Source organism: Lepeophtheirus salmonis, chromosome 7 (assembly GCF_016086655.4).
Source record: "Lepeophtheirus salmonis chromosome 7, UVic_Lsal_1.4, whole genome shotgun sequence".
Classification (NCBI taxonomy): domain Eukaryota; kingdom Metazoa; phylum Arthropoda; class Copepoda; order Siphonostomatoida; family Caligidae; genus Lepeophtheirus; species Lepeophtheirus salmonis.
The window spans coordinates 428060-453363 of NC_052137.2; the positions used below are offsets into that span (position 1 = coordinate 428060).

A 25304-nucleotide genomic window follows, 5' to 3' on the forward strand; every position below is an offset into this window, starting at 1 on the left:
CCGATGACGTCAGTACTCCTTCAAAATTAAGAGCATCAAGTCTACAGTGACGTCATATTATGAAGTTAAATATATTGCATAAATCATGTTTTTACTACTCATAACTGGGGAGAAAATGGGTGCGTAGATTGAAATCGAAAAAGAGATCAGTTAATGTATAGCAAACTAGAAAATCGGTACACGATTTGAAAACAATTAGAAATTAGTCTCCTGTAGGAGATACGGGTCTAGGACAAACCCATCATTGGAATATGTTGTGTAATACAGTCCAGGTAATTAAATAAAATATGAAGTCGATCCGTGTATTTTCAAATCGACTTACTATTAGAGTCGAGTTAAACCGCGTTGATAATTGTCGCAGTCTACACAAAACTCATATCCATATATTTGATAGTGTTGGGCTTAGGTTTGAAAACGGGGTCCTGTATTAGAGGGTTATGATTTGTAATGGAATGAAATAATTCAATCCTTTATAGAAGTTCGGTCTGGACCGGTCTCAATGAAAAATTCTGTCCATATCGGTTCTTAAGTAAAAATATGTCTTAATTGCCCTTACAAAAAAATCTGTATTATATAAAATTCACTCTAGAGCGATTTCATTGATGAATGATTAAATATGTATTTTGGTTTCAAAGTGGTGAACATCCACCTACAATAACGTCATATAAAGTGAAATGTGTAACATAAATCATATTTCTATAAATCATAAGTTGGGCAGATAGGGGGAAAATTGGTCCATAGATTAAGACAACAAAAACGGTCAACCATTTGGAAACGATTAAATTTCGATCTATGATCGCAGTCTAAAGCATCATATTTGTTTTAAAAAATCCCTTAAGACCAAACTGGGAAAAAGAATTTGATCTTAGACCGAGTCTCAACACTAGTATGTATCTGTACATAGTTAGGTATCTCCATAAATAATCCCATGCATGACATTTAGCCCCACATTAGAGGTATTTTGTTTAGTGCATTTATTATTTTAATAATATATACATAAGGTACAGGTTGCAACCAAAAGTTAAGATGAAGAATTTAGAGAGTATTTTTGATGAGGTTAAATCTATTAGTGAATACTCCATGGATGGTCGATATGTTGATGATTTACATTTTGAATATACACTGAGATAAAAATCCCTGATGAATTAATATTTTATAGTACAGTAATGTTTAAACTTTGTAGTTTCATTAGATCAAAAATAAAATATGTTCTCAATGATTTGTCGGTCATGTAAACGACTGATGTTGTATTAAACAAAGCGTAATGAGACGAAGAAATTGTAGCTTGTAAAGCAATCGCAAAGTACACTCAACATATATGTATAAATATATACAAGTCCTTTTCCTCTCCATTACTCTCTCTCTTTCTCCCTATGTCTGTCTAATACTGCTTAACACAAAAAGGGCAACATTCTCATTCGTCGAGATTTATGTCTTTTGTGTAAGCCAATAGTGAAAAGAGAAAATGGAAAACTTTATATATATAGTTATCATTTTGAGGTTCCTGGAGAACACTGCACTACAACAACAATATCAGAGAGGAAGAAAGAGTAGTACAAAAAAGAAGGCCAAGGCTGAGAAAGCCTTTTTAAAAAACATATAATATGAAGGAGAGAAAATTCTCTCTTTCTCTTACTTCTTTGGCCTCAGTCACAAAAAAAAAAGGTCGGTGAAGGCCTCCACCTTTCCCTCACGCCCTCCTCTTTTTTTAAGGCCAAAGATCCCTGAACTGAAGGCATCTCTCTCCTCTCTCCTTTTCATCGACTATTGTTGCGCTTATATATATTTTTTTTCCTTTTTTCAATCCGCGAAAATATCATTAGAGGAAGAAGAAGAAATCCCCCCCCCTCTTCTTCTTCTGCCTCTCTTTGAGAGGGAGAGAGAGGAAGAAAAAATATAAAAGGAACGGCTTTCTAAAAAAAACGGCGACAAACGGCGAAAAATAAGCGGCTCTTACGACGCTTTCTACCCCTCATTATAATAATCGTAATAAGAGTTGAATGTCAGAATACTAAAGGTCGTGGTCTCTATCACTCTCTCCCTCGTTCACTCCTCCTACTCTCAATAAAACAAGTGAACATTTTCACGGAATAAAATAGCAATAATCATTATAGTGAAAACATATTGAAAAAAAAAGGAGAGAGACAAAAAGTATAACTCAAGACAGTGTCAATGATCAACAGCGCCAGTGTCAGCACCACCATACATTAGAGAGTAACATCCATCCTTCATCATCCTGTTTAGTAACGTTCTAAGATTCCCTTTTGTGGACATGGCACTTGTCGCCTCCCCTTCCTCCGTTTGGAGGGATCCTAATATCATGTCTGCCTCTGCCAACTCCATCACTTCTTCCCTATCTCTCTCAGAACCATCCGGTGATCCACTTAGTCTTGAGCATAGCTCCTCTAAGTCAATCCATGACGAAAGTCATGAAATTATATGTGTCGTTTGTGGAGATAAATCCTCTGGGAAACACTATGGACAATTTACTTGTGAAGGTAAGCTATCACGAATATCTACTTCTACTATGATTCCCTCATTAATCCGTCTTTGCGTAGGCTGCAAATCTTTCTTTAAACGCTCCGTAAGGAGGAACCTCGTCTATCAATGCAGAGGGAACCGTAGCTGCCCCGTAGATCAAAATCATCGGAATCAGTGTCAATTCTGTCGGCTTAAAAAATGCCTCAAAATGGGAATGAGACGTGAGGGTAAGATCAATTTTATTTCTATATATTCCTTTGGCTATAATTCCCCTTCTTTTAGCTGTTCAAAAAGGAAGAACACCCAGTTCCCTTCATCAAGGCCCACTCTTTGGACTTAATTTCCCAAATCATTCGAACAGCAATATTATCAATCTCAACACCCCTAACAACTCTAATAACAACCCGGATCATCATATTGTACCCGGAACGAGTTACTTATCCTCCTATATCTCTCTCCTCCTTCGTGCTGAGCCATATCCAACCTCGCGCTATGGACAAATGCAAATGTCCAACATGGTTGGAATTGACAATATTTGTGAATTCGCGGCACGTCTACTCTTTAGTGCAATTGAATGGGCACGAAATATTCCAGGCTTCCCGGATTTGCCCATTACAGATCAAGTTGCTCTCCTTCGACTCGTTTGGTCCGAGCTCTTTGTTCTGAACGCCTCTCAATGCAACATGCCTATTCATATTGCTCCTCTACTCGCTGCAGCAGGACTTCATGCCTCTCCCATGGCTGCAGATCGTGTTGTTGCCTACATGGATCACATACGGATATTTCAGGAACAGGTCGAAAAACTTAAATCCATTCATGTAGACTCCGCAGAGTACTCCTGCATGAAAGCGATCGTTTTGTTTACAACGGGTAAGTGGATTTATATTTAGTTATCTTTAAGATTATTCATACAAATGTGAAAATTGTCAAAATCCGGGTTTACCTCTCTTCTTATTAATTATTCTTCCATATTTTGAAACTTTAAACGCAAAGAGCACTATAGTTTGATAGTCATCATTCTAAGCAGATATATAGTATCTCAAAGTTGCCAACATATATATTTTGTTTGACCATTTTCACATCTCTATTCATGTCCAATATACATACATACCTATATATAAATCCTTTTCTTTGATGTACCATTCATAGATGCCCCGGGTCTAACAGATGTCTCTGTCATAGAGCAACTACAAGAAAAATCCCAATGCGCATTGGAAGAGTACTGCCGAACACAATATCCCAACCAACCCACCCGCTTTGGACGTCTCCTCCTTCGTTTCCCAAGTCTCCGAACAGTCTCATCCACAGTCATAGAACAACTTTTCTTTATACGCCTCGTAGGGAAGACTCCCATCGATAATCTAATTCGCGACATGCTTCTCACAGGTTCATCCTTTCAATGGCCTTATACAGCCGCAATGGCATCAAGCATGTGACATGCACTTTTTCGTCATTTCTCCTCTCCTACCAAAGAACTCCTGGAGCAACGCCCCCAGCCACCTTCTTCATCTAATAATACTAAAAGTATTATAGGGGAGAAAGGCAAAGGATGCAGTGGTGGTGAGCAGTCCGAGATTAGGATTCCTCCACCGGCGGCTTGAGTTGTTGTTGCAGAAAGAAGATGATGATGATCTGTGATACGTGAAACAATTAATACGAAATTGATACATATTGAATGTCTACGTGTAAGTCCTGTATTTATCTCTCCCCCCCCCTTCATCGTTCTTTCCTTTATAGAGTCAAGTCATATAATAATATTCACATAGTCATATATAAATGTTTGTTTAGCCACCGCCATATTGATTACTAGACAGGACTCTCTTAACAATAACACTAATAATATCTATTTGTATATCACGTGAGAGATTTTATGTAAAGTTAGAAAGAACAATTATATTTATTATTATTTTCTAGTCGTCGTCAGTCATAAAAGGTAATTCACCTAATGTATGTATAAATATTGTGTACAACCCCTTATTCCCCCCCCCTTATACACACAATACACCTCTTAATATATTTCCTACACATAAATCCCCCTTCTGTTACAGTATTATTATTACGATTATTTAATTCAAGTTTGTTTTTTTCCCAAACATTTAGAGTGTGTTAAGTACATTCAAGACAAATAATATTACAAATAAATTAGTTAATAGAACTTTTGACGAGTTTCATTACGATATTACATATAAGCATTCAGAGAAGAGAACATAAGTATTTAATCCCTTGTCGATTTTGGCCGTTTGTCCACCGAGAAAGAAAAGAACGGTACATAATTTGAATCAAACAGAAGATGAACTACCAAAGGAGTGTTCAAAGGAAGTATAAAACTGAGTAGATCCCTGAGAACATCATCCCTACTGTTAATCATGGAAGCATTATGTCCCTCAGGGCATGACACTAAAAAATGAGCCATTTTATCAGTCATCCACACCACAATGACCCATAACATACACGGGCGTCGGCAGGATTCTATTTTGGGGGCGAAAGGCTTAGTTTTTTGGATTTTTTTTAAAAAAAAAAAAATTAACTTTCAAAGATTTTATTTTTTGAAAATTTTTTCAAATATTCAATTTTTTGCAAAAAAAAAATCAATTATTTAATTGTTTGAAAAAAAAGTCAAAAATCTATAACTATTCAAAAAAATTTCAAAAATTAAATTTAAAATAATTAACTTTTTGATATTTTTTTTCAAAAATATAACATTTTTTGTAGCTATGGATAAAAAATCCATAACTAATGACCAAAAGTTCTAAAATCTACAGCTGTTCACTTCAAATTTCAGATATTAAATATTTTGCAAAAATTAAATGGACTTTTTTACACTTATTTTCCCATAAAAAGTTTTCATCTTGACCAAAAAATTATAGTAAAAAGCAAACATTCTTTTTTTTTTGGACGGGGGTGGAGGGGCTGTAAAATGCCCTTGGAGATACCCCTGACATACGCTCATGCCAATACAGGATTAGCTCAAAGAGAAGGACATGGAGATCGTAGTGTGGCCTAGCCAGTCGCAATATAAAATATTTATTAGTGGACAAATTATCAAAAAAATTTTACTCCAATGTATGTGACGTTTCAACATAAAAGAAAATTGGATAAAATATTTTTCATTTTGTAAGAAAATTGACAAGTTAGCTAAAATAATAAATTACGCTCAGCTCATTAAATTATTTAACTACATTTTTCCAATTCATTCAGTAGTGGTTGCGGTTTTACCTACTTTATTACGGTTGATCAAAATATAATATACAATGATAAACATATAAATAATTGACTTTGATTCCAAAAACTGCAACTTCTAAGGTCTTAATTTCTAAACGAGGAGGATCATGAAAAAGCTCAAAGCCTTATTTATAAAAATTCCCTACCAAAAAATAATATTTTGCTGCTAAAAGGGTGCATAATGACTTGTAAAAGATATGCATCTTCACCAGAATTTTTAGATAAATCTTATATACATATTATTTGCTATCTAACTAAAGGTATTATACATTTTTTTTTAAACTCAAAGAGTCCTTTTCTTATAAAGTAAAAAATATCCTTTTTTTTCTTAATTTTTTCTTCTTTATGTCAGCTTGATATTATTGTAACACGTCACATATTTATAGAGAGGTCCTTCCATGTGATTTTTTTCTCGAAAAAACGGATTTGACTCCAATTTGTTATGGGGTTTCATCTTTAATAGTACTCCAACTCAGATATGAAAGATTGGATCTGGACAGAATCCGACTATGAGTTAGTAGGTTATAAAAATGAAGAAATACACATTTTGATAAATTTTTGATTTGTTATATATCGTAAATCAACGCAAGGATAGGCAAATATAATACATAATTATAAAGCTATCAAATAGCTGTTAGAAGCTCATTTGATCTTTTTTGTCTTTCTCACTTTCATAATTAAAAAAATAAGCCTTATTTTTGAATTTTGAATTTTCAGCAAGGACACTTAAAATCATTAAAAGTCATGGAATTCGGAGTAACGATGTAATTCATCAAAATCATAATTGAATTTATATCAGTAATATTTTTAAAAATTAATTTTGTATGAAAACTTCTAAATTTTAATTAATTACAATAAGATAATATGAATTCGATAAGTCCGTAGAATAACAAAAAATGAAACATTGTGTATTTTTGTCAAATTTACAATAAAATTTCATTTAATAAAATGTTGCAAGTCGAATCTGGTTACGGTATTTAAAGAATGTGCTCAAAAAATAACAAAGTCTTGTAACATACTGAATGTTGAATAATTAATTACACCTATGATCTTTAAATGAAATTCTAGAATTTTTTTTTAAATTGGAACTTGTTTATTACTCATTATTGAACAATATTTATAAATTTGAGAACTTTCAGCCTAAATCACACCCTCCACGCGACCCCATAACTTTTTGCACGCGTTGACAATTTAGTACTTCGAGATTGATCGCCCCTCTTTCTCAACCAATTGCTTTAGGGACTCAATACTGCAGTGATGTTGTCTACATACCTTGCATTCAAAATGCCACCAAATGCTTAAATCAAGGGTATTTTACAGTGGCCAGAAATCCTTCAGCCAGAACTTCATATTTTTGGTCATTAAATCCTGCACAATTTTTGCCGTATGTGTAGGAGCTACGTCCTGTTGAAAGCTATAATCGGCTTTTTTTATTGCTTTGTGATCTTGCCAACCTAGGGAAGCACTTTTGTTTCCAAAATCATCAAATAATCCTAGCCAGTCAATCTGTATCCCATAGGGAACCGAATTGGCTTCAGTTTGTCACCTTCAGATGAAACAATTCCGAGCATCATAACTCTGAGACTGGATGTTTGGTGGTGGTGGACACTTCACAGAGGTTACAGTTGACTTTTCCAAAACATAGAATCCGATCATTTTGCCTATTGTAAACGGGATCAACTGTAAATGTCTTCTCGTCCGAAAAGAACAAAATTCGGTTTTCTGTGATACCTAAGTTCATTTTAAAGCTTTTTGCATCGATCAAATCGTAATTGCTCTTGTTTTTGAGCGAGGAAGGGTCGTTCAATATGTCTCAAAGACTTGTTACCAGCTTTTTTTTTATAGCATTAGACATTGTTGAACAGCTCACCGACCACTTTTTCGCCAAGTCCGTCATAGTTATCTTCGGATTTTCAAAAATCTTTTTTTACCGTTTCAAGCTTTAATTTGATCGACCTTCCGCTTTTTATGACCAACATCAATGTCTGTCAACGTTATTGAATTTAAGCTTGTCCCTCCAGAGAGTGGTTCTGCAGTCATTAATGGTCTTTACAATATCAAAATTGCTAAATCCCGCACAGACTAAAAGATTTACTTCTTACGTTTTTTGCTCCATTTTCGTTAATATTTATATCAGAGACTTGGTAAATAAAGTGTTCAAAAGGTAAACAATCAGCTATTATTTTTTGTTAATGCAACTTTGGCATAAAGTTAACCAAAACATCTTCGAACGCAAGTCATGTTTCAAAACTTTTTGACAGCCCGGTATATATATATTGTACATGGGTAAGTTTATTCATCATAGGCTTCTTGTCTTTATGTTTTAGATTCATTGACATTTTTATGTATAAAAAACTCTATTTAAAAAAGAAGCAAAAATATTTCAATTTCAAAAACAAAACAAAAAAAGATTAATTATGATTTTTAGACAAATTCTTCATTACAACTGCAGTCCGATATGAAACAGCATTGTGTATGCCTTAAAACGACAATATATTGATAATAATAATTGTAAGGTATTTTTTATACTCTTTATAGCAAAATAAAAAAAAATATGAGTGAGGGAATAGGAATACTTAAGGACTGTTCAGAGGTAACTATTTTTTTTTTTTTTTTTTTTTGGGGGTAGCCGATTTAAAAATCAATAAGCTAACTAAATAACAATACTATGTCGACCTGGATATTTTCAAATTTGAAAATCTTCTAATTATTTGAGTCGATAATTGTTCAAATCGGTCAGACACTAAATTTGTTTCCATTTTAATTGTTTGTATACAAGATAATCATTCAAAACTCCCGCTTTTACATCTTCATTTTCTCATAAAAAATAATAGATGAAGTAGAAAGTTCTGAGGGTTTTTTGCTTTATTTTGACAATAAAATTAACATCGTTAGTATTATCCGATTTAGATGTTCCTAAACTGTTTTTTAGCTAATCTACAGTTCTTGAGGAATGGAATAAGTCCTCACATGCGTTCCAACTCGACGATTTCCATTACTTTATCAACATTTTCGACGCCCATATTACCAGAAGGAGAATCGTTGGAACCAATGCTTTGCTGTGGCATTCAATACTGTATTCGGTCCATAAACAGCACATTTTTTGACTGCCTGCTCTGCCGGTTTACCTTAGTCGTAGTAATACTAAACAATGCATCAAATTTTCTCGTTTTTCCTTTCACTTTGGAACGCTCTAACACAAACGGCTTCACCAAAAATGAAACTGTAAATGAACTTTCTTTAAGTGTACGCTTAAGTATCAGCTCACATAATAGCTCTCTAAAGACATCCAGAGAAAAATGTTCAGAACTTTTTACTTTCGCTAATATAATCACTTATAATTAGCAATGGGATTCAGTCTGAAAATCCTACACCGCTCTGAGACAATTATGTTTTATAGTGAACCGCACTAATTAGGCCCTCTAAAGAAGTTTTGTCAGGACTAGTCCGAAAGAAAAAAAATAATATTGACCTGTTTTACAAAAAAAAAAAAAAAAAAAAAAAAAAAAATCAATCAGACACGGTCTCATTTAAAATTCCGTCGTGTCGAGGTGAATTGTTGATTATATTAGTTGTTTTTCAAAATGGTGAGCATCGACATACAATAACATCATATATAGTGAATTTTGTTACATAAATCATATTGGTATGACTCATAAATCAGGAGTTGGGATTAAATCCGTCTTTATATTTAAACACAAACAATTGTTCCATCATTTAAAAAATGGATGAGTGTTCCAGGAGCAACAACACCATCAATTGGCTTTATAAAGTAAACAAAAAAAAAGGAAAGAAACTTGGCTTTTGTACCTAAAACGTGAGTATTTACTCCAAATAATGAGACCTTCCTTTAACTTTCATGATCCTCCAAAGTGATAATTGTCCGAACATCTCGAAAAAGTCGATTTCCATCTGTTCCTACTCTTTCTATCCTAATTGCGATAATTGAAATTCAGCTTTCCGCTGTCGTTGTCTCCAATTTCGAGATAGAAAGAGAAAGTATGTCCTATGGGTTACCCACATTTTAAATAATTCCCTTGCATTTTTATATTCAAATTACCAAAACGGAATTGACGAAACCAAGCCTTCCCTCGCGATTGGGTGTTACAGATTCCGGACCATAAGCACTTTCCACATTTTCAGCCGCCTGGCTTGCATTTTCGCCTTGTTCGAAGAAAAATAGTAAAATATGGTTTGTTTTCCCTTTGTTGGTGTCCATCTTTGACGCGTCCGCACAAAAAATACTGAGTTAAACAATCACAGAAGTTTTTCAGTAGGAAACCTTATCTTTCTAACGCCATCCAGTGTGAACGGATTGCACTTAGACAAAGCCAGATTCACATTACTAAAGTCATCCATTGGAACAATAAGGGATTTTTTTTTTAATATACCTGTTATACATATTTGAATTTTTTCTCCTTTTTATAAATGAAGAGGATTTAATCCCCTATATATGACGATAATATTGTATAGATGGGTACGTGTGCATTGGTCAAAATTCTAAAAGATTGAAAATGGCAGAGATTCCAAAGATTAAAATTGTCCTTTTTTTCATTTTTTGATGAATATTGATTGTCTTTGTCTCTATGTTTTGTTTTTTCGCATCAGATAAGGGGATCAAAAGGAAAAAACCGAGGTGATCTCTATCTTTATTCTTATGGAAGGCTCCAATCTACTCGTATATGTGTACACATATTCTAAAGGAGTTTAATAGAACGATTTTTAACCCTATGTATTTGTTATTCTTAAGTATCAATGTCTATATATTTTTTTTTTTTTTTTTTTTTTTGGGGGGAGTAAAGACATGATGACTAATGAATAAATCCATCAATGTTTTGGCAATGGGTATTTCAATAATGGTTTTTGAGCATGATATGAATAATATACTTATATGAGTATTTATGCATTTATTTTCATTTTATGCCCATTTGGAAGTGTTATTTGTGTAATGAGCATTATGAAGTATGGTATAGTACCTGTGTAGGTATAGTCAGATATTCACAGGGTGTAAGAACGAAATCCGTTGTTTCATATTTCCGGATTCTACCGTCATGTATGATGAGGAAATCGTGCAATACTTTTTTATGCTGAAATATATTTATAAGCCTTGTAGTCAGAAAATTTGTCCCAAAATTATTATAATATATCTGAATTAAATTTATTTACAATCTAAGGTTTTTAAAGTTGTTTTTTTTCTAAGTTGTTATAAATTATCGGTATTATGAAACTTATTAAGTTAACTCATTTATAAGCTTACTTTACAAATTTCAAACGTTCTCTATGGTCTATACAATCATAATTCCCGAGCATCTCCAAAGAATAAATTATTATGTTGGGTAGAACATAGCCATTAGCCAAGCTAGTTCTTTACTTACTCTAGTGAATAGTCAATGTCGTCATAGTAAAGTGTAAAATTGTCATGAGAACTTATTTTTATTGTTGCTCCTTGGTTAGGAGTTGCATAACTTATGTTCAGAAACTTATGAATGTATTATTAGCAATAAATAGCTTTTGATCCATTTCAATTGCTGTTCATCTTTTTAAATATCTCAAATTCAAATATTTTCTTTTTAACTGCCACAATTATTAAATTCATATAACTAATATTATTAAGAAAATGTTGTGTTAGCGTAGGAGTCGAGTATTTTATGTACAGACATCGCAGCCCTGGCCGCGGTAATGATTTTGTTGAACAACGACCTGGATATTAGCCTTGATGAGGTTTAAAAAATGACAGGGATCGACATAGGTCCGGCAATATGACTCTGCTCCCTGTCACACCTCATAAACGACTCTAGATTGACTCAAGAAACACTGGTATGACTTGCTGTTAATAAATGATTAGCCTATTAGCATCTCCTTCCTGAATTCCATGGATTATTTTGTACCATGTGTCAAAAGTCAGCAGAGGTTCTTACACCAACAAGAAATCCACTCAATCGTCCTCGAATGCAATTAACAGAAAAACTATAAGTTGTGTTCAGGTTTGGGTATCCCCTATGTACTAAAGATTATGATGATTGTAGTCAAATTGATCGTAGCCTTCGCCCAATGTTGAACAAAAGGAAAATTTACTAGCATAAGATATAACGTCATTCAGACCCAAAATCCATAATATAACTATAGAGTAGGGATTCTCAACCTTTTTTTTAGTGATGTACCCATGTTAAAATATTTATTTAACCCGAGTACATGGGGGGATTTGGGAGCAGTAAGAGATAAAATTAAAAATATTCAACTTTTAAACGTAAAGAATATAATTTAATTTTGAATCAAAGATAACGTGTAGACATTATATTACTTTTGAGATGTATTACTGTAAATTTATTTTCTAATAAAATACATATTTAATTCAAATTAATAAATTATTGGTTTTTTCTCTTTTGTATTAATATTTTACATTAATGGTATTGCTCAAACTTTTATAAAACCTTAAGTCCTACGATGGGTGGGGGGGGGGCAATTGCTCAGCCCAATTTAGGCAATCACCTACATGTATTATTTGATGGTACCCGAAAAATTAATTGGTATTCAAGAAAAATTGTAGAATATTCCTTCCTACGAAAATATCTTGCTGAAACTTAAAGAAATTTATTGGAAATGACTTAAATAATCCACAAGTTATCAATCAACTTCATGTCCTAGGTTGTATTAGTAAACTATTTACTGGTTGGTTTTTGGTTTTTTAGGAAAAAAATACAAATATCCAAAATTTGAAAGAATTAGAATTATTTGAAAAAACCATAGCTTTTTTTTAAAAAGTTAATTTTTTTGAAAAACAAATTAAAATTCTTTGAAAAATAATCTCAAAAAACCATAGCTATTCTCAAAAAATTTAACTTTTTTAGAAAAGAAATTTGAAAAAATTAAAATTTTGTGGAAAAAATTTCTAATATATAATTTTGTGGAAAAAATTTCAAAAAACCAGTTTTAAAAAATTTAACAAATTAAGTTTCAAATGTAAAATTATTTATAATAAAAATTATAATATTAATTTTTTTGTAGAAAAATTTCTAATTTAAAATTTTCAATTTTTTTTTTTCAAATATTACATTTTTTAGAAAAAAATTTTAAAATTAATTTTTTTAAATTTTTTTTTTTGAAAATTAACTTACATTTCCAATATTAACTTTTCTAATAAAAAGCATAAATTTCATAATTTGGGTGTTTGGGCTACAGCCCCTCCAGCCCACATGAAACTGAAATAAGTCATTTAGAAAATATAATCTCAATCCAAATCATTATTCATCTACTATCAATTGATAGACTAGTTTATTGTTAGGAATAGGTGGAACTCAAAATATGATTCTTCTGTGAAATAGTCTGTATTAACTCAACTCATAGATCTCTTATAAAAAGAAAATATATATATACACATTTAAATATGTAAATTTTGACTGTATACTAATAAAATTATTAGTTTTTAAGAGATAATACAAGAAACATTTATCAGCTCTAAATCCAAAACCGCCCTTTCCTTCAATGTAGAATCAGGTCATCCAAAAATGATAATATTAACTTTTTAAAATGAATGGTTGAAATTTCAAATATATGAGATAATTGATGAAGCCACAAAGTTTGGAATTAATGAAATTTTTTTGCTAATTCATATAAAGATAAAAGAAAATGAGAGGAGACAAATTCTAAATTCTGAATCTGTATATCTGAATTCACAAAAAGAAGATATTTTTTATTATAATTATAACAAGAATTATATAACTTCAAAATATAGAAATTGTACGAGGAAAAATTTCAATCTGCATTAAAGATGCGATCATCTTCATGGAAGTTTAAACAATATGACAATTTATATTGCTTAGGGATGTGTCATCCAGTGCTTCACTCAATTGATGCAGAAGAAATATTTAATTAATTTTATCTACTTATGTATGGTTAAAGTATTATAAAAGATAATAATTAAGGATTTAATAAGGAGTCATTTATCAATTGATATATTCAATTAATAAATTCATAATTATGGGTTATATACGGTTAAGTGGTTATAATGTACAGCAATTGCTGCTTTGATTGCTTTCAAACTGCATTTTTGACTTTTTATGTATTACATTTATCTAATCAAGGTTCCGAATGACGTTCCCAGAGAAAAGAGAGAGAAAGCTACATAACAAATCAGCTGTGTTAGTCCTGCAATTTTCTTACAGACTAATGATTAGCTCATTAATATTTTGATTGTCTTCTCTTTTCAACTCTTCTCTTTATCTGCCATCACAAAATATATCAAACAAAAAAGGCATGGGTGAAAAAGGCCTAAAGAAAGTTGGTATTTATAATTTTTCTTGCAAATATATAATTCCTGTTCAATAATTGTTGAAAAGTGTTCACGGCTTAAAAAGACGTAATTTTAATTGATCCAATCATGTTAAGAACACTGATTTGAAGAAACATCGACAACTGACAATAAAATACACTGTGTATATTTGTGCTAATGAAGTAACGCCCTCCCATATCTTTGTTTCCAAAATGACTAATAGAAATACAAGGTTATACAATAACGCGTGTACGACTGATGTTTGACATCCACCACACTTTTTAATGGTGAGGTATAAAATTTAGATCAAGCTTATTCTCAACTTGTCACTTTTACAGCGTGCAGCTGTTACTTAACAACGAACTTTGAGCCCTAAGACGGAACTGGGTTGGACCAAATGAATTAATACTAGCACAATCCAAACGCATTTGTCAGCTGCGAAAGTTTAGACGTTGTTTTTTGTTTTGGTGCTAAACCAAAATTGTTTGGTGTCATTAAAAAAGATGCCATCAATCAACACAGTATATATTCCACAATCGTGGAAAAGGCTGTGTGTCAATATTAAGATCCGTACGAGAAGTTACAGCTTTGATGTAATTCGTCTGCCAGCAATAGTCTGGTCCATGTTATACTGAAAAAGAAAAAAAACCCGTTGACTTTGCTGTTTTGGACCCAGTTTTTAGCCTTCAAGCTCACTGCACCTCAATTCCATGGACTTTTATGAGTGGGGTTCAGTTGAGCGATATACTAACAGATCATTCTGCTACAAAAATATGACCTGATGTCCAGGATAGGGAGACATTCCGGAATTTAATATATGAGAGTGTCATCAAGGCCTGCTCCTGTTTCTGAACTAGAGTAAAGGCCGTTATTGACCCCAAATATATATTTTGTTTTTTTTCAATTCAGCTTTCTTTTAGCATTGGTTTTTATTAAAATAGGATTACTTTTTTAAGAGAAAATTCATATAAAAAAAACGTATTGGTTGTTGTATATATTTTGTTATGTTTGAACATAACATATAAATATATTCAAACGATAGCAGGCATATCTTGAGTCAAATTAGCTCCAAATCATTGAGCCGAAAGTAAAAGCTCTTGCAACTATGCTCTAGAACCAATCATGGATATCGTATGAATGTCTCCTTATCAAGAGTCTAACCATATCTTTATGGATTATTTTCTCATATTAAGCATCATCGCCAGATGTCTAAGTAGTCATCTCATTATTTCAATTTTTTTATATATCAGGGAGCGAGTGTGAATACTTATCAAATTGGAGTCGTAATGGGATCTCCCCGCTGTGAGTGAGTCAAATTGAGGGTCAGTATGTATACAGGGTGTCTCAAACGTAGTTTTTTTAATGCAAATTTGATTGAATTTCAGAAGGGCTTATTGATCTTATATGACATTATTGTTTGAATAAAAAACCGATCCAGTCTATTTACCTTAAAAAAATGACCTTAATTATATTTGTAGCTCACTTAGATAAAAAGATGATGAAGGTAAGAAGTACTCATATGGAGGACAAAATATAATAAGTAATTTGGTTTGATAAAAGATGCCGAATAACATGTGCCGACTACTGGGTGATTAGGAGAAAAAGGTTCTCTCATAAATCTAAAAAAAATCTAAGCAGTCTTGAAAATGTAGTTGGGTATTCTCATAGGCCAAATTTTGTTACGGAGTGAATGGCAAAAATATGAACATTTGCTGGAGAACACCTCACAAAGAAACAGCGAGTAGAGGGTCCGAGATTCGGAGTTCTTGTCTAGATTAAAGAATAAGATAAATACTAAGTCATAAGGAGGCACCCTGTAAATAATTACCAATTCTTGTTTAAGGTTAAGATGCTCCCTTCTGAGACAGACGATTATTAATATTATACACTGTTGATGATACGTTTTTATTCTCCTTGTTGAGGTGAATATGTGTATGTGTGTGTGTGCCTAAAAATGATGGATGAAATAAATTAAAACCATTTATGAGGCCTCATTTATTTCCATCTGCAATCATAAAAAGTGCAAAATAAAAAAAATATATTAATTGCAAAATATACGTAGATACAAATAGGTAAAAAACAAAACAGTGAGAGAGAAGCTCTGGTTTTTTTTCTGTATGTTATATTTTAGTTCCTTTATCTTTTTCGCGTGTGTGGTCATGGACCTAGGGTATATTTAGATACAATATATTTATGTACGTATTTCTTAACTCCCTTTTTTATTTTCTCTCTTTTCTTTGCATAACCAAAGCAACAAATGGTCAATAATTTAATTAGTCCCATGAAGAAAAATACACGAATACATTATTATTAGTATAATAATAATTTTTATGAGAGGCTTTTATGTCGGTTTTATTGTATTTTTTAAGAGAGATCCTGCGTGTGTTTGTCCGTGACAATTTTACCTCATGAGATCAATATTAGAAAATACATTAGTCCTGTTCTTTGGATTACCAAACTTTTATTATTAGAGAGATCATTATCAATTTCTATAACTAAATTATTCATAATAACACTATTGAGTGTGTTGCAAGTTCCACTTATGTAGTCAAATTGATAAATGCTCTTTGTGTGGGACTATCGGGGTCAATATAACTCTCTTATATCGAATAAAGGTTCTAATATATAGTGAATATTCTGAGGTATCTTAATGCACCCCACAAATTGCAATACAAAGTCCATAATGGAATAAAATCTCTCTTTGCATACATATATGAAGTACAAGATCAGTTGGGATTTTCTCTTTTTCTTGAAATGTGTTCTAGATTGTTTTATATTTTTTGCGCCACATAAACAATTTTATTGATCAGACGTTGTGTTGAAAACTCCTCATAAATATGTATATAGAGGTGAGATACAACAGTAAAGATAGTTTCACTTATAATATGAAAACATAAAAATGCGAAAAAATTTTAACAATCCATAGCTATTTACAAAAATTAAATTTTTTGGAAAAAATTTCAAAAATTAATTTTAAAGTGTTAAATTTTTTTACAAAAAATTTGAAAAATAATTTTTTTTGAATTTTTTTTGCAAAACAAATTAAATATTAAAATATTTGAATTAAAAATTCAAATATTCAATTTTCTAGTAAAAAGCAGAAATTCCTTAATTTTTTTTTCAAAAAAATATAATATTTGATTTTTTTATTCAAAAACTTAATATAAAAAATTAAATTTTTAAATCTTTATTCAGAAACTTAATATTGGAAGTTAAATTTTGAATTCTTAACAAAAAAATTAAATTTTTGATATATTTTGTGAATAGCTATAAATTTTTGAAATTTTGTTGAAAAAATTTGAGTTTTTGGAATGTAAAAAAATCCAAAAACCAAGCCCCTCCACCCCTCCTAAAAAAATAAAGAGATATAATTCTGTGGACGTCACTTAACAAGTACTATAAGGGTATTTGGAAATTATAAGCACTTCCAGTATGTTGAAAACCGAAAAATGATGGGCTCTTATAACTCTCCGTCATTCAAAATGAAGGAATAATTGCAACAGCTTCGAAAAATTTAAGACACATTTGTTAAAATTGCCAAATACAAAAAGACCTCAAACGCATTTCAGGTCATATTTAATTCAACTCATCAAATGACTAAAATATGTACTTGAATTATAAGTAGACAGGGTTGCACTCAATAGGAATTGGATTTTTGTAGAGGGCGAGGAGAAGGCGGGAGCAAAAACTTATTGTACAAAATGAATGAAGGCCCTTGTTACTATCAACGGTTTGTTAAATGATTTGAGGTGAGAAAAGCAACGTTTTATAAAACCACAGATATTATTCATACTTTGATGTCCTTCCTTCAAGAATGGAAGAATATCAGCTTTAGAAAAAAAACATGGTTCATATTGCCAATTACAAAATGTATCACACCCCTCTATGTGCATATTTTCTACAACTATATGTATGTACTATGTAAATCAATCCAATTACGGACGACATACAAACATATCTAGCCAAATGCATTTTAGATGAGAATTACATATACAAGACAATCCACATAGACGAATTTCCTTCCAAAAAAAATATAATGTAGGAATATAAAAGATTATTTTTTTTTTTGATTTTCAATGGTTTGAGCAGAAATAGAAAAAAACTCGTGAGAGAGAGAAGAAAGACAGAATAAAGGCTCTAAAGTTATTTTTAAATTGATTTATTCCATTTCTTTGATTGGTTCTTTCCTCTTCTTCTACTTTTTCTTCATTTTCTTATTATTGTTATTTCTTGAAGAAGAGTAAATAAACTTTTTACTCGTCCCAAACATACAGATTTGGCTCTAACCAAAGAAGAATATATATATGTATAAATTAAAGAAGAAGAAGAAGCAAAAACATATGATGATGATAAAAGGGGAAGAGAGAAAAAGAAAGTATAAAGTAAAGAAAAGAAATGCTTTAGAAAGCAAGTCAATAGATGCTTCTTCGGCTCCTCGTAAATATAAAAGCAAAGTATCAATTCAAATAACAAAGAAGGAATAACGATTCATCTCTATCATAAGAAAAAGGGAATAGCAATGAAATGGTATCCTAGTTGGTCATGGATTAAAGTAGAATAGCAAATCTCTTTGCCGTCTGCTTTAATCAAAATAAGCCCCTCTGTTTTCCAACAACACAAATGAAATATAATATATCGTTCAAAATGGCTTATTCTTGTTGGAAAAAGGTTTTTTATTTTATTTTCTAAAGCTGGTATCCTTATTATTTAATTCTGTAGAAGAGAACATCGAAGTATAAAGTAATCACTAGTGCTTGTGCTCATAAAATACATTAAAGAGTAACAATGAGGGATTGCTTGGGAGTTAAAAGTATAAGTATCGATTGTTTTCGAAGTAGAATCGAAGATTAAAACACTTCAATAGTTCTAGGCTATACAGAGGCATCCGCGGGATTATGTTTTTTAGGGGTGGGGAGCCTGATTTAAAAAAAAAAAATTATATTTTCTATTTAAAAATAACTGATTTGTTAAAATAAACTCTTTTTTTTAGAAAAAAGAGAGCATCCCCCTTTTAAAATCATAAATTTACGTCCCTGTTTCGTTTAGAACATTTTGCCCAAACTTATACCCGAAAGCCACTTTGCCGGATGACCATCTTGCTTAATGGACACATCTACTATACTAATCCATTGAAGAACACATCTTTCTATTTATAGAGTCAGAGCTGACTAAATGCATGTAGGAGTGTGAGCCAGGAGTTGACCAGGTACATATGAGCTCCAATCAATTCGATTCAAACGGTTGATTGACTTCCCCTCTTATTTAAATTTTATCTATTTATTGGGCGGTGATCATGATTTTTGTTACAACTCTTCTAATGTTGGTTCAAGCCAACTGTTGAAGCGTTCTCATAACGAAGTGAAAACTAAATCTTTCAATTCCTACAAAATAATTTGCCATTTCATCCTTTAAGATTGAAGTAACTTGAATCACTCCAAGTTTTGTTGCATGAATCATCCTAAAGTAGGTATATCTAATATTCTTTTCGGCAATGTGTCCGTTCAGGAATAAGGTTTTCCACAAAATGTCCACGTACAATCCTTGCTATATAAGGAGTGGGATTTGTGCGTATTGTGCATGCAGCTGATCAAATAAAACATCAGAACGGCAATCCTGTTTTTCTCCCAAACATTTTTAAAATTGTCAGGGTCACGTCTTTACTTTCACTTGTTTATATTTTTAAATAGCGTTAGGTCATATTTTATGGATCACATGCTCCCTTTGGAAACTGCTCAAAAGTTTCAAATATATGCTTACCAACAAAGGAATGATCATTTCGTCTTTTTTTCTTACTAATATGTGTACTAGTATTAACAAGCTGCAATACATCAAAAGACGATATGTAAAAGTACGTATCGATATTTGAACAAGTCAAACTCAAAGAGTACAAAAATGATTTTACTGTCCGTTGCGGCAGCATAAACTGTTTAGGGGAGCATTAAAAAGTTTATGGTTCCGGAACATTGTCCTGACGTGGTGTTTACGTGTTGAAAAAATACAAAGAATTATTATTCCAGTCATATGATTAATATTCACTGGCCAGAGTTAGATCTAATTCGAGCCACGCTGATGAAGATTCATGACTCTAAAAGGGGGAAACAATCACTGAAAACAAAATACATAGGAATCGTTATATAACCCTTCGTTACTTCCCTGGGGTATTTTCAGACACTGCAATATCCTTGTTGAATATATCGAATTTCGTAGGAATTGTTTTTCATTAGACTCTTAGCAATTAAAAAACTTTAGAATTAGTTATCGAGGTGACAATGAATGTTTTTAAAGCATTCTTAGTATTTCTTATCATTGAAAAAATGAAGATATTTCTCTGAATCTCTTTATGCGTAGGCTCGAGGCAAGGGAATCTACATTATGTATATTGACTTCAAAGACAATTTCTATGCATCATGTACTAACTGTACTTCATCAGGGCAACTCCATCTGACGAATTATATGATTATTTTTTTAAATATGAGAAAGTGAGGGAAAATAGTGTATTTTGTTGTCAGCTGTCGATTTGTCTGTTTTTTGTTTAATATTCCTTAACTTGATCAAATGGACTTTTACTGATTAAGTAATTAAAAGTAAACATTATAGTATTACATTTTCTCCATCTCTCCTCGGAATCGTCTTTGAAGTCCATATACAACATGGACCATGTTTTTTTTCGATGACTAATTATTAGTTTAGAAATTATATCTAATCCATCCACTAGATGTCGTTACCTTTATTGACCCAAATTCAGTTGGTAGTCAGCCAATTATTCCCAACTATGAATTGTTCGTACCTTCAAAAAACTAATTATAATTCAACCAATAAACGTTCAAAATACTGATTGGGAGAATAGAACATTGACAACGGTACACAAACTACACTATTTATTTTTGTTTTAGTAAAATAAAGCTCTGACTACAGTCTACAAAATATAATATAATTTTATCTTCAATTATTATTTTAGAATATGAATGAATAGATTTTCAAAAAATAATAATGGTAGGAAAGTATTCAATTTGTTCACGAATACTAATAGTGAGGATTATGTACAACAATTACGAATGATATTTTGTATGTTGAGTTGGATAAAACCTCAGTAAAGTACTCACGTTAGGACATGCAGGGAAGTGAAGAAGGGTTAATGGATATATAATTGTAATTTAGTCCTTTTTCCAAGCTGATTATCCTGTTATTCCTATAATATTTACAACAGTTTGATTATGTATTTCACTGTATGAAAGATTCTAACACCCCTAATAAATATGCAGTATACACACACTAACGAAGAAACGAGAAGCTACAAAAATAAACTGATGATGGTAATGTATTGATGATTACATATACTCGTTTTTCTAGAAATTCCCTCATAAAATTTGGGAAGAAGTTGTAAGTACATGTGACGCAAAAGAAGAAATAAATGCTGACAAAAAAGTTTCCAATAATAATACAATTTTATGTAGAGTTGTATAAAATATGACCTTAACACGTCCAATATTACTTCGGGAAGATGGAATATTTAAATATAAAATAAAAATGCAGGTGCTCAGGGAAGACAAAGAGAAATGCGAAGGATTGGAAGTGAACTTACAGCTGATTTAATAAAACGTCAAGATAGTTCAGCTCCTCTTATCCCAAAAATTCTTCAAATTATCAGGGGTACGATGTAATTTTTCGGGAACCACAATAAACTATTCAAATAGCTATTCACAGAAAAATATTTTTTTTTGAAATTTGGATATATACCAGCTGAGCATACATTAAATAATTGTCATTACTAGAGAAAATAAATTTAAAAAAATAGTAGCAAATTTATCTCTTGAAGAAATTAGTCAATGCATTGTTTTCACTGACGTAAAAGAACGTCGAGCTTTATAAAATAAACTAAGAAACCGAGTAATTTCCTTTCACTTGCTTACATTCAGAGTCATGGGTTGACGCTTGTACTATTTAAAGCAGCTGACTTTATTGAAATGAACTCAAAAAGGGTTCCACACAGGATTTATATTTTAGAATAATTTGTATAAATCAAAGTATTTAGCTCAATTAATATTGTATATATATATACCATCCATCTATAAAGTAAAATGTATTTTCCTAATATAATTCTAGCTCGAACATGCTATTTTAAAGATAGCCAATGAAAAATTTAAAATCTTTTATTGTTAACTTATTTATGTTAAATTTTATACAAAACGATTTACTATAAACTATAACTATATAATAGGTCAATTTATAGTGTAAAACCTCTTTCTATACAACATTTTGGTTGTTTCTGTCCATTTGATGTAAATGGAACCAAACCTGTAACCCCTTTTGTCAGTCTTGAAGAATTATATATATATATCTTTCTTTCTTTTTTCTTTTTTTTTTTTTGTGGGGGCGGGGGTCCACCATTTTTTGCCTTTATAACCCACCCTTTTTTAAGAACATAAATCCTTACCTTTTTTTAAAAATTTCGATTGGGGGGTTAGGGACTACAGCACCTTCAATTTTCCTCAATGCGGACGCCCCTGAAATGCAACATATAATTCACAATGAGAAAATACGGATTTTGGTAAATTGAAAGGAATTTTTTCAAATGTTTGACCCTTTGATTTATTTATTGTCATTGCCATTGCTAAATTTCCATGTTCATTCGTCAACCATAATGAAGATTGAAGATACATACGAAGATTAACTTGCTCATCCTCTTCCTAACTCCTTTTTAATTTGTATTTAATATACCTTCTCCCTTTTTCTGAATGTACAATAATTCGTTTTTATTATTTTTTTTGTTTTTTTGGTGCATTTTCGAATAGACATTTTAGCGAAAAGACAATCTTCCCCTCAAGAGCCCAGGAGTAGAGTCTGATCATAATAAAATGTACCCTTACGAACGTAACTCAAAATTCTAAACAAGTTTTATTCTATATCTAAAGTCTTTATTGGTCTCTGTTTTTTAAATAAATGTGTTGTATCATTGTTTTTCTAGGCAGAACGTACATCATACAAACACACATAAATTATTTTAACAGTTGACAATTAGAAGGATACAGAAAGCTAACTACCATCCACTTTTTCAAAAATTTCCTTCTTCTTTGAAGATGTTGCGATTGGATAAAAAAGATCGACGTGAATAACAGAGACGGGACTGATTATGAGTTCCATATTAAGGATCCATACAAAACGTACTACAGCTTTGTACCTTTATAACTGAAATGCCCTGTCAAAAAAAGTGTAACCTGTGAATAAAAAATGATGGTTTAACATATTTTCAATGTTAGAGTCTGAGATATAATGAAGACCTCAATCAATTTATTTGTCAGGCTTATTATGATATCCAAATACGCGGCAATGATTCAACATTTTCACAAATATGAATGAAAAAATATGATTATTTTTATAAAAAACGGTATTTCTTCCTCAATGTTGACATCATGGGAAAACGCTCTATAAATATGTAAGTTTATGTAAAATAAGCTATAAATATAAGTAAGAAAAATTGTACAATAATATGTATATATATATATATAGATGTTTTACGTCAAGATAAAACAATCTTGAATCAAAATCAAGAAAAGAAGGAAATGGAAATTTAATTCTTTTCCTTATATTTTTAAACATATATTAGACAAATTAAAGTCAAATATTTACCTATTATTCAAATTTGTGGGATGAGTTAATATATTTCTAACTTTTAGCTATAGTTTAAAGCATTTATTTGATTTAAGAGACTATTAATGGCCCCAATATTGCCTTTCAAATTAAATCCATCCATTTTTCATTCTTTTATTATGAAAATCAACTTTGGTTACTTCAAGTGCAATTCGCCACACACCCAAAGGGTTACTTAGAATAATTTGTTGAGGAAAATGACAATAATTCTTCGAAGAACATAAATGTAATCCAGTCTCAATTTTGAGAAAAATCATTCTAGCATGCTTTTGTATTGACGGGCCACAATTGATATGTCTTACTTCATAAATGCACATCACTCATTACTTAATGATTTTAAATATAATCTAGTATACTATCCTTCGACAGCTTTCACAATATAAGATCATTCAGTATAATTTTCGATGTCTCCAAACAATTTATCAGAATATTCTATTAATAAAAGATAATTATTTGAAGAATATACAATTAATGTAATCTTTCTGGCTTGCTTTAGTGATGAGAGACCACATATTATCAACGTATCAAGGGTAGTAATCATGTTATACAATATTGATATTTAGACAACATTATTATGGCAAGATGTCATGTCTATTTGACATTTTTGAAAATTGATAAATAAAAATATATATGTTACACAATATTTTCTCAACTATCAAAAGCATAAGCATTAAACGTTCAAACATGTGATTTCATGCATACATTAGTACAACATTCTGAAATGAGAGAGAAATAAGGGTTATGTTAAGGTAGGGCTGTAAATCGTAAGCATTTTCACTATGTAAAAAAGAAACCACAAGTTAAAATGGTGAGCCTGACAATTTGAAAAATGTTTATAAGGAGAGAAACGTAGATATCATGAAGTTTTATTAAATTAGATGTTCTATACCTATATCATCTAGACCGGTATATATCATGATAATTCGTACCACTAAAAATGACAACGGTCTCTGACCTGTCTTTGATTTTCATATCAAAACCGAACACTTGAAGCTATATATCATGTTATGGGGAAATTCTCAAAAATCTAATTCTACCAAACTCGAAATTGCGTGCGCGGAAAACTAGCCGGTAGAAAATTGCCCGTGGAAGATTGCCTTAGTAAAAATTCCATGAAGAAAATTTTAATTTTGTTCAAACTTCATAATTAATTAAAAAAACATTATACATTCGCTTAATACTAAACATATTACGGCAGAGAGTATTCAACCATATTTTAAGAGGCCCTAAGCTAGTTATTCCCTCCCTCCTCTTTTTATTGCAATAATAATACACAGAATTGAAGGTCATCCCTTGGGTGGATGGAACAAACATTATATTTAGATATTTGTCATAAATAATGTTAAGCAAATTACTAATATGTTTTTATTCATCCTGAAGTTTTAGCAAAATTCAGGCAATTTTCTTCCAATGCAATTTTCTCCATGCCAATCTTCCATGGGCAATTTTCCCCAGGGCGGTTTTTCTAGTATCCAAAATTGAGTTCCTAACATGAATTCAACTCGACGAATGACCTCAAAAACTCATGTAATCATGTAATGCATGATTTAAGGAATTAAAAGATGTTTTTACTAATTAATCATTATTATGTTAACATTTAAATTAATAAATTATCTAAAGCAAAGATATTTTGAAACACCTATGACGTCATCAACAATTATTTATGAGTAGTATAAATATAATA

The 25304-nt window shown here is 31.3% G+C and overlaps 1 protein-coding gene across 1 annotated transcript; it reads left to right on the forward strand.

Annotated features, from left to right (window-relative positions):
* Positions 1-1485: 1485 nt before the first annotated feature.
* On the forward strand, positions 1486-4636 carry LOC121121977 (nuclear receptor subfamily 2 group F member 1-B). Its single transcript, XM_040716975.2, has 4 exons — positions 1486-2498; positions 2559-2708; positions 2764-3351; positions 3631-4636. Exons 1-4 carry the CDS (start codon positions 2273-2275, stop codon positions 3915-3917), a joined length of 1251 nt encoding a protein of 416 aa, XP_040572909.1. The 5' UTR covers positions 1486-2272; the 3' UTR covers positions 3918-4636.
* Positions 4637-25304: the final 20668 nt, after the last annotated feature.